The 10,507-nt window shown below is 37.7% G+C and overlaps 4 protein-coding genes across 6 annotated transcripts; 3 read left to right on the forward strand and 1 right to left on the reverse strand.

Moving 5' to 3' along the window:
- Window positions 1-177: 177 nt before the first annotated feature.
- On the reverse strand, window positions 178-2,029 carry Gcs2beta (glucosidase 2 subunit beta). Its single transcript, XM_076379846.1, has 2 exons — window positions 978-2,029; window positions 178-898 (listed from the first exon to the last, which is right to left on the reverse strand). The coding sequence occupies exons 1-2, from the start codon at window positions 1,882-1,884 to the stop codon at window positions 249-251; spliced, it is 1,557 nt and encodes a 518-aa protein (XP_076235961.1). The 5' UTR covers window positions 1,885-2,029; the 3' UTR covers window positions 178-248.
- A 1,106-nt stretch (window positions 2,030-3,135) lies between these two features.
- On the forward strand, window positions 3,136-6,604 carry LOC143180930 (OTU domain-containing protein 7B). 2 transcript variants are annotated; one of them, XM_076380989.1, is made up of 8 exons: window positions 3,136-3,274; window positions 3,644-3,884; window positions 3,950-4,365; window positions 4,440-4,811; window positions 4,890-5,203; window positions 5,284-5,442; window positions 5,513-5,588; window positions 5,650-6,604. In XM_076380989.1, exons 2-8 carry the CDS (start codon window positions 3,662-3,664, stop codon window positions 5,749-5,751), a joined length of 1,662 nt encoding a protein of 553 aa, XP_076237104.1. In that variant the 5' UTR covers window positions 3,136-3,274; window positions 3,644-3,661; the 3' UTR covers window positions 5,752-6,604. The 2 variants fall into 2 exon arrangements, with proteins under 2 accessions (XP_076237104.1, XP_076237105.1); XM_076380990.1 differs by lacking the exon at window positions 3,136-3,274 and adding an exon at window positions 3,388-3,512.
- Window positions 6,605-7,389: 785 nt separating this feature from the next.
- On the forward strand, window positions 7,390-8,320 carry Jtbr (jumping translocation breakpoint protein JTBR). Of its 2 annotated transcripts, none has more exons than XM_076381367.1 (4): window positions 7,390-7,432; window positions 7,645-7,735; window positions 7,854-8,087; window positions 8,158-8,320. In XM_076381367.1, exons 1-4 carry the CDS (start codon window positions 7,420-7,422, stop codon window positions 8,318-8,320), a joined length of 501 nt encoding a protein of 166 aa, XP_076237482.1. In that variant the 5' UTR covers window positions 7,390-7,419. The 2 variants fall into 2 exon arrangements, with proteins under 2 accessions (XP_076237482.1, XP_076237483.1); XM_076381368.1 differs by lacking the exon at window positions 7,390-7,432 and adding an exon at window positions 7,478-7,489.
- On the forward strand, window positions 8,252-10,429 carry Gstcd (glutathione S-transferase, C-terminal domain containing). The gene has a single exon (XM_076381365.1). The coding sequence runs from the start codon at window positions 8,396-8,398 to the stop codon at window positions 10,109-10,111; it is 1,716 nt and encodes a 571-aa protein (XP_076237480.1). The 5' UTR covers window positions 8,252-8,395; the 3' UTR covers window positions 10,112-10,429.
- Window positions 10,430-10,507: the final 78 nt, after the last annotated feature.

A 10,507-nucleotide genomic window follows, 5' to 3' on the forward strand; every position in this document is an offset into this window, starting at 1 on the left:
TTTAGTAAAATTTTCGCTTTATTACATTTATCTCGTGTTTCTTCATTTTTAGAAGCAATACACCTTTTAGCAGTATACCCTTTTAGGTACTTTATATTACAAACGTTAGAATACTTCCATGAACCACCATACAGTCTTAACGACCGTAGAAACAGGCTTGATATCGGATCAATCGACAGGCAGTCGTTATTTATCCTTGCAGTTCTTACATTTTACGTCTCGAAGTCACAGACATTCACGCGCTAGATTTATAATTCGTCGTGCGTGTCACCGACCTCCATGCTTGGATTGCATAGAGCTGGTGTAGAAAATTCCATGACATACTCACATCGACTAGGTTCTGTTACTGAAATTAATTTATTTTCTTTGCCGCAAGTGAGATTAACTATAGTAGAACGTGCAGGGCCGTTCCAACAAGTAAGACCTCTGTCATACTTCATCTTAGAGTATTTCTGACCTTCTGGTCCGACCCAGTCGTTCCAATGACCCAAATTGATATCGCTACCACCCGACTTCGATTTCTGTGTCGTTTTTCCGAACATGCACAGTGTGTAGATATACTCCAAGTCTGTGTAGTCGAAACATTCCCCATCTAGGGTCGCGAACTCATGCTCTGCACCATAATCGCGATCTAATTTCTCTTCTAGCTTTCTGATTTCTAATTGCAAATCATTCACTGATCTTTCCGCTGCTTGAAAGTTCTCTCTAGTACTTGTTGCTTCATCAATAATAGCCTGAGTCTCCTCATCATATTGAATTGCAGATTGTTCTGCCTTTTCCTGCTCTTCACCTGCTGCATCCTCTATCTCACCATCATCTTCTTCTTTGTCATGTTCCAATGGTTCTTCTACAGATTCATGTGCCTCTTCTTCCCTTTGTTCAGCTGGTTTAAATATACCTAAAACATGTGAGTTTCATTAGCATAAGTAACAGAGTAATGTGAAGACAAAGGGGTAAACTTGTTTGTATTAACCAACCTTGTTCTAACATTAAGAAAGGCTTCATATTTGCCCAAGCTACATTCAAGAACTCTTGAAGATTGATCTCCTTCTTATTATTCAGAAAATATAATGCTTCTTCTTCGCTCACAGCTCCATCCCTATCCTTGTCAAATGATATTCTAGTTTGCAACTCTACAATCGTTATAGTACCACTATTATCAGAATCCAACAACTTGAAGTAGTCTTCAGCTTCTGATTCCTGCAGTTCTTCTTCTTCTTCTTCTTCTTCCCTTTCTTCAGCCGCAGGCTGCTCTGGCTCTGCTGATTTATACTTCTCTAAAGCTAAACTTTCTCTTTCCTCTGCTCGATTCTTTAACAATTCTTTCTCCTTCTTTACAAGCTCTGCTTCCTCATAATCTGCTCGTAACTTTACCAAACGTGCTTGATAATCATTTTTCAACTGCTTTCCCTTGCCAATCATCTCGACCCTTATTTTGTTTCCCTCTTTGACCAACTCCTCTGCCTTCTGCTGCTCCAATCTAGCTTCTTTACCAAGCTCATTGCAATTGTTTGGGCATTCCTTATTCGAGGCGTACTCATCGCTGGCGTCACAGCAATCGCAGATGCCGTCATTTACCCAGGTGGAGGGTATGTAGCGAGCCTTGTAGCCGGAATTCTCACAGTAGAAGGAGCCGTTTGTGCAAGCAGGCGTACCCGGCTCGTCGCTGCCGTCTGCACAATCGCAATAGTCATCGTTGACCCTTGAAAACGGTATCAACAAGCTTCCGTCGAGGCACTGGAAGTCACGATCCGGAGAGTACAACGAACTTTTCGCCACAGGTATACCGCGGATTTGTAGCACCTTGGAGCCGGCTACGTGGCCCAATAGAATCGACAGGCAGACCGATAAAACAAATGTAAAATATACTCTGTGATCGTTCATCGTCGTTACTCTCCACGCTTTATCTACTGTGCGAGAACGTTTTCACTCGCGATTCGAACTGTCCTAAGCTTTTCAGCAAAAACCAACGATTTTTGAGGTTCGAAGCACTTAAAACACGAGCTGACACGAGCACAGGACACGCACACTCGTGCACGCCTATTACACAGGCACGATACGCGTCTCGTGGCCGAGTATAGTAGATATCCTACACGATACAGGAAAACAGCACCAACTTGTGGCGCTCCCGTTTGCACGTGAGTCAATTGAAATCAACTTGGGGCGGTTCATTTAGTTGCAACTCCGATTCAGTGGTCTTCTGATAGGTTTAAAAAACGATAAGTTGACGATTTCATCTATCTACAGTGAAAATAGCGAAAGTATGTTGATAAGTTCTGTTGATAATTAAACGTATAGTACGCTAATGAGTACTTACAATTAATCAACCAGCGAAGAACTTGTAACGAACGTTAGTAGGCGTCAGGTGTATACAATTAACGCGATATGGTCACCGATTTCCACATACGAAATCTGTTTAACGTGAAATCCTCAAAATACTGCGTCGCAAGATACTGCTCGCGATGATTTGTTTGTTAAAAGGTAGACTATAACTAGAGCAGATTTAAACGCAGCAAGTCTTCATTTTCTGCGAGACAAAATATGAATTTCTAAAGCTAGTACTTTTCAATTTTGCTCATCAAATTTGATAAAATTGCAAAAAGAGGCAACAATCCTTGGTGCCCTAAAGAAGACCCTAAGAAGGACCCAAACGCTTTTCCAGCCGAGTTATATATCATTTATTTCGAGCCATCCTATACTGAACGCGATGTGACTGCTCTACTACGTCTTATCAGTGTGGGTGGGTGGGTGTGTACGTGCAGTGCGTACTTTCAAGGTTAAAACCGTTTCCAATGAGCAGTGGCGGCCAATATGAGGTGGCAAAGGACGGTAGCGCGAATGGTTTTCTTGAATTTTAAAGTTGATCGCGCTACCGTGGTCGGGTGAACCTGTTCGTTTGGTCGGCAGTAACGTTGCTGCGTAAATAACGCAAACGAGAGTACCCCTCGCAGCCTGACATGTGACAGGTTTAAAGTTTCACGGTAACTTCCGTGCGCAAGAATAATAATTCGCTTCTCTCGGCCTCCTACCCAGTCGCAGTATCGAGGCTGACTGCCGTAGGTTATGTTGTGTTTATATCGCCGCCTTTGCAAGCAGATTCTTAGTTGCTTTCGGTACGCTGTGCGCTAGCCTTCGTAGAGGACGACTCAATAAGGGTTTCGTGCGACGAAATATGAAAGAGCGTGCGAGCGATCGTGTTAGACACCAATTGGGATACCATTTCACGATACTGTACCGCTACGCTCCATTGCGCTAATTCAATATACAGGCCAAGGTTCGCACTTTTTGAGTAATCGTATCCTAACATAGATACAAATACCTGTAGACAGATCGTACATGCATGGGTACATATGTGTATACAGTGTGTGGATGCAATCGCACATCTAGCTACGTTATTCACTTTCAATATTTCGTAATTTGGACGGTTAAGATGCGTCGTTGCCTATAAATCGATTACGTTTTTCTTTGCTTTCGGTGGATATGCAAGATGCTGTTTTTTTATCAAAGCTCAGGTCCTACAAAACCTTGTCCTATTTTTATACATTAGCTTGTACCTGTGTATTTTAGTCACAGAGTGCTTAATAAGTTTATTTTACTACTTTAGTAATTTTAACATATAAATATCGGATATGTTATTCCACAGGTGTAATAAGGCAGTGTAATGAACGTTGGATTATCCACGTATGATGGTTTGGAGAAAGAGTCAAATTCCAATAATGCACTGGAAAGTGGGGGAGGTGCTACAAAAAAATTGGCTAGAGGTATATCTAGAGCAACTGAAAATGCAGCCATTGTATCTTATGCTCGATCTCAGTTAGCTACTATAGGGTCTCTAGATACTCCAGAGTTCACATTCTCGCTTCCTGACTTAAGCGTATACCCAGGTATATTATCTGCTACAAGCATTTTTTCTATTTTGTTTTATTAATTTGATGAACATTTTATTCAGATTCTTTTCGTCAATTTTTGGAGAAGGATTTAATAGAGGGTGGATGTTTATCTTCTTTGGAAACTGCTGGTCGCTTAAATTGGTGGTGTGGGGGTAAAAATGGAAGTAACAGAGTTTTGTGGCCATTGGCAACATCTGGGGATGGCAATTGTCTCCTACATGCAGCTTCTCTAGGCATGTGGGGCTTTCACGATAGACTTCTTACTTTAAGAGAAGCATTGCATAATACCTTAGCCAAAGGAGAGTATAGACAAGCTCTGTTCAGAAGATGGAAGTGGCGACAAGTGGGTTTAAATGCTGCTGCAGGATTGTCTTACACTGAAGCAGAATGGTTAACAGAATGGCAAACCATTGTAGATATGGCTTCTCCTATTTTTAGAAATCAGACTGCTACTTCCTATCAAAGTCTTGAAGAAGTAAGGCTTCCAAGATTTTATTTTTCTTTAGGACACTATTTTTTAAAATGCTTATGGCGGGAAAACTTTTGTAGGTACATATATTAGCTTTGGCTCATGCCTTGAAAAGGCCCATAATAGTTATAGCAGAAACTATGTTAAAAGATGCAGAAGGTGTAGCTTTAGCGCCAATTCCATTTGGCGGCGTCTATCTACCGCTAGAAGTACCTGCATCCCGTTGTCAAAGAACTCCATTGCTTTTAGCATATCATTCAGCCCACTTTTCTCCTCTTGTTACTGTTGATGGATCAAGTGATTTTGGAGAGGGTTGTAGCGAAGGTGTCAGTATACCATTAGTCGACCCAGACACGGGGCAATTATTACCTGTTCTATTCGCGGTTGATCCCGGACCAGATTGGGATTGGCAAGAAGGTTCTCGAGACCTGTTGCTTTGTCAGCAAGACACGGTACTTATTTTTGCATAAATTGCTATACAAATGCTTATGCCACAAATCTGATTCTAATTACATAATATTTGTATTTAGATGGAAATTTTATTACGAGAATACTTGGACTGTGAATATCAAAGCTTTGCATCTGACGAGTTTGAAAGATTGTCGGACTCGGATGGTTCGTTATCTAAAACAGCAAAGCAATTGCTAGGTGTTGCAAAACAATTCGGATCGATTGGAAGATCTGTTAGTAAAAGACTGTGGTCTATGGCGAAAAGACCAAAGAGCCCACCATCTTCGACGGGTGGACTTTCTACGGAAGGTTTATTATGTGTCAGAATCAGAAGTAGGCGTCATCAGTATGTGGATCAGATGCTACAGAATTATCTTCAGTGTGCTCACGCAAGGTTCATATTGTCTTTTTACAAGCTGATTTCATTTATTCTAACAGTAGAAAACGTTTCACCATTCTCCTAATATTTGCTAGGTACCTTCAAGATCATAAAGTTGACGAGACTGGTAGTGAAATGAACTATGGTGCTGGCAAATCCAAATTTTATGCTGCCAGCGATCGAGGAAGTCATGCGAGCATTAGTAAATTATTACCCTCCAATCCAAATAAAGATCGTACACTGTATCTTTCGAGGTATGCTTTACTTACACCAAGTAATATAATTTTGCTGACTGTTAGCAATGAAATATTTTTCTTTTCGTAGGTCTACCTTTTATAATGACCAAACTTCGTCCGATAAGTCGAAACCAGAACAGTGGAATAACAGCAACAGTTTAGGGGTACGTGATACTATATAATTCATTCTAAATTCTAGAATCGAGTAATTGGAGTTTTTTGTAGGCAGTCGTTAAAGAATGTCGTAATGAGCAATGTCAATTTTTTGGATCGGCGGAGAACGATTACTATTGTTCACAATGTTGGGCAAATCGACGTTATCGCTGAGGAGTCAACCTCAACGACATATGACAATAACTCCTTAATACTAGTTTGAATCGAATCATCTGTAATCGGATATAGACGTAACACTTAACATTTTTGAGTGAAGCTTAAAAAACATAATTGACCCTCTAGACTCTCTTCTTCCTCTAACTCTAGATCCATTTACTATCGTCGTTTTCATTTTACAGTGCATTCGCGTTTTCAATCTTTCGAAAGCATATCAAGCGTACAGGGTTCAACTTTCTCTTCCACACACACGTATGTAAAGAGACTATAAGTGCCTTTCGCGTGTAGCTTTTACATAATTGAACTGTTCCAAAAAAGAGAAATAATATTTTCAAATAACAATGGACTTATATTTTCATGAGGGATAAATAATTCATATCTTTTTTGCACGAGTTTTCCCCAAAGAATAATTCACATAAAAATTAGAAAAACGAAGACTCTGACGATAATACTCGATTTCCAGTGCTGCGATGGGGACCATGTTGCCCCTCGCAACTACCTCTACTGTTTTTTAATGTAATGCCTTGTACGAATTCGTCGCACATCGCTTCCTTATCTACTCATACAGTGGGCTGGTTATTAATTTAAAAAATACAATTCCGAAGATTGAAGTGAACGTATCATTTATCGTACTTAAACTCTCATTGCCTGCTGCCAAATATCGTTCATGTAAAGTTGTGTGAAAAATAAAACGTATTTTTATATCTTCGACGTTTCACAATCGCTCCCATCTTGTTAAAAAATATTCAGTTCCATAAGTAGTTGGAAATTAGAAAACATCTGTTCTCGTAAGTAAAATTAAATGTGTAACAGCGTAGTGCAATAAAATTGTTTATTTGTTTTTATAAAATGGTTTTATAACATATTTGTAGCTTGATACACCCATATTTATAGAGAACCTGTAATTTAATTTCTAATTCGATTAGGCGATAAAAATTGATACGTATTACTTAGACAAGTTTTTAAAAAGTTGAAAATATGGACATCAAAATGTCTATCCATCTAGCGGCAATATATATGAACTAAAAGTTCAATAAAAAAAAGAAATGCGTGATCAATGCCATCTAACGGTGGAACCCGTGGATTAACAAACAGTACGCTAACGTCATCTAGCGACAATCAGTAAAACTAAACTTTTGTTGTGGCTGTGTCGCCATCCAGTGAACCTCTCCTTTTGACAGTTTTCACCCGCACCCCCCTTGCGATAGGTCCAACACGTCATAACCCTATTTACAAAAATCGTTGTTTTTGCAATAATTATGCAATTTTTTCATTCAAAATTCTTGCACAATGGATTATTATATTCTAACAAGTACTCCGAATGCTTAAATCCCCCAAAAATTGATAAATAAATAGGTTTTATCGCTAAATGTTAAATAAATCTTTAAAGGACTTTCTGGTAGTAAATAAATAATTTGAGTACTTGATATCCTAGCATAATAAATTGTAAAGACTCTATAATAATTATACAGTCTAAAATTACAAATAAATTAATAAATAAATGCTGTTTTCAATTTTGTTGCATTTTAAATGGAAAAGTTAGTTCATGAATTGCCGCTAGATGGCTAGGCATTTTCCTACCCATGTCCTGACCAAATTGTTTAAATGTTTTTTTCCAAGAAATAAATGATTGTTATTGTTGCATATTGTTATCAGACATATAAAATGCTGTATGTATGTATGTATATATACATCGTATTATAGATAGCTTTACTCCGCCTCTTAGCAAAAATGGGTACGCTGATTCCTTATAAACACGTGTTTATTTGTGTGTTAGACCATATTTGTACATAAGAATAGTGCGTACTTAAAGGGGACTCAATTTCTGTTCCCTTTAATTTAATGGAAAATTGTTTACTTGTTTTTCACATGGATCATGCAACTTGACAGTGGACGAGGAATTTCGTGAAATAGTCTACATCGACATGATCGAGCTGTGTACGAAAAAACGAATGTTAATTGGCATAACATTATTGGGAGGGTTAGTTTTACTATGTTTTTTATCTTATAATTATTGTTTTTATACTTTAAAGTTTGACGAGCACTTAACAAATTTTTTTCCTGATAATCTATTATATTTACCTTGTTTTTAATTATAGGTTAACAATTTTAGTGTTAATAGTTGAAAGTCATTGGACAGATAGTTCCAGTAAGCTTTACTTAGATAATTTTGAAAATAATACAGCATGCATTTCTGGTGATGAGTATGAAATAACTTCAGAATGTCATCCGTGTACTGCATTTGAAATAGCAAGTAAAAGTATTAACATATGTGCTCATGCGAGGTACAAAGAAGTGGTAAAATGTAAAAGTGGAGAAACAATAACAAGAAGGTAAATAGGTTCCTTCTACTTTAACTTAGAATAATTGTATACATTTACCATAATAACACATGTTCTTTAGTTGTGACAGGGTAGCATGGTTAGAGGAGAGGACATTTTGGAAGTTCGAGGCATTCATGTTTATATTGGCTTTAAGTTCCTGCATCAGTGTTTATTGGAGAGAGAATGTTCTGAGACAAAGAATAATAAGAAAAGTAGCCAGGCAGCTAAGAGCTAGTGTGTAGCTAGTCTTAGAAATTACTCTTTTTACTTGTTTTATTGATAGTTTTACAATTTTATAGGCAGTTTAAAGAACAAAAATGGATGAAGCTTATTTGGAAATATTTTCTTTAACAGAACTATGTCTTGCACCAATAGAAACAATAATAACATTATTCATTGTAAAATACTGCAATTCTAAGATCAATATCAAATTTGTAACAAGTAAACAAAAACCTCGGGAAAGAGCATACACAATAGATATTTCAGGTTTCCTATATGAAGTTCTAGACCCAAGTAAAATTCCATATACCGCGAAATCGTGCGAATTGCCTATTATTGTTGTAAATAAAACTAGCTGCATCGCCGGTCTCTGTGCCATTTTACGGCAAATTATTAAAGAGGTAACGGCTGAATATCCGAAACACTATTGTCGGAAATTGCTAGGATTCAAAGACTCATGTCTCACAGCTTGCTCTGAAGCAAGCGCGTGGACAAAATTTTGTGAGGTGGATCTGATCTTGACCTTAAAATTTCTGCAAGCTAATAATGCTGTGCAGAAAGAATTGCCCTGCAGTATGGTGAGGTTTGAACAGCACATGTCGCAGCCTGTTAGGTTGCACAATTTGTATAAATATGCCATGTCGAAGAAGTTTTCGGACGAAAAGGTAGTTATACTAGATGGAACTCGTTTACCGGAACATACATATGCCAAAGGCTCGTACGCGACGCTGGCGGATATAATTATATTCGTCTGTACACATATTTTATTAACTGTATTTTCGAGCAAGATAACGTTGAAGTTACTTCCGCTGACCGCAAAGTGGTACAAGAAAATGATCGAGGATGAAATCATAGTCAATTGTCTCGAATGCTTACCATTAGTCAAAAATCAAGATTTGATTGAATTCGATTACATCCTTCCAGAAGTACCAGACCATACGTTGTTCAAGAACGAGTCGAATAGGCATAAACCGAGAAGTCGTGTTTATACGAAGCAGGAAGACGTAGAGCAGTCGTTGGAATTGTTCAGAACGTTGAATATAAAAGCTGAGCTTGATTTGAAGCCGTTTGGCGCGGAATTGAATCTGGACTGGTCCACAGTACCTTACGACGCCACACCGGAAGGTGGTTCTTTGCCACCAACGCGATTAAAGAAAAAACAGGAACAATTACAAAATATGTGTAAGCCTGTGATAAAGTTGGCAAAAACTGGGAATATAATTGTAGACTTTTGTTCTGGTAGTGGTCATTTAGGCATCTTGGTTGCGTACCTATTACCACAATGTACCGTGATATTATTAGAAAATAAAGAGGAGTCGCTGAACAGAGCCAAAGAAAGGGTTAAAAAGTTGCAGTTAAAGAACGTGAAATTCTACCAATGTAATTTAGATTACTTCAAAGGTGATTTTGATATCGGTATGTCGCTGCACGCGTGTGGTGTTGCAACTGACTTAGTGATACAACAGTGCGTTAGGAAAAGAGCTATTTTCGTTTGTTGCCCGTGTTGTTACGGATCATTGCGAGATTGCCATCATTTGACCTATCCGAGAAGTAATATTTTCAAACAAATGGATCAGGCAAAATATACCATACTTAGTCACGCGGCAGATCAAACTCATGATGAGCAAAACGTTAAAACGAAGCAAGGATACGAGTGTATGGCTATCATAGATACGGACAGAAAATTACAGGCTGAACAATTTGGGTACAGAGTGTATCTGTCTAAATTTGTACCAACCACCTGTACACCTAAAAATCATATACTTGTCGGGATCCCTATGAATGAAATTGTAAATGCAAATGGTGTGAATTAAGTACATTACACTTGTAATTCTTATATTTTTAATTTATAGCAATTTTATAAATTGAAATCTATTGAAAGATATTCTTGTTATTGGATAAACAGATTTGTGAATAAAGATAAGTCTAAAGTATACGTTTCGTTTTGACAAAATAAAGTTACTCCTATAAGTCTCCTAGGTTTGATAATAAGATTGTTTATTTCACTTACCTGTCGAATAAACATCTTAGTACATGGTTGGTTGTATACATCTAACACAATACTATTTCTTAAATTACTAAGAAAGTATTGTCATATTATTGCGCTAGTTTTATTAATAATTGTACGAAGAGATTTTATTGGTATGTACAAAAAAAGGAGAAAAGAATTAAGAAGTATACAAATTATTAGTGTTTACGTCGGTGTTCTT

Source organism: Calliopsis andreniformis, chromosome 6 (assembly GCF_051401765.1).
Source record: "Calliopsis andreniformis isolate RMS-2024a chromosome 6, iyCalAndr_principal, whole genome shotgun sequence".
Lineage (NCBI taxonomy): Eukaryota > Metazoa > Arthropoda > Insecta > Hymenoptera > Andrenidae > Calliopsis > Calliopsis andreniformis.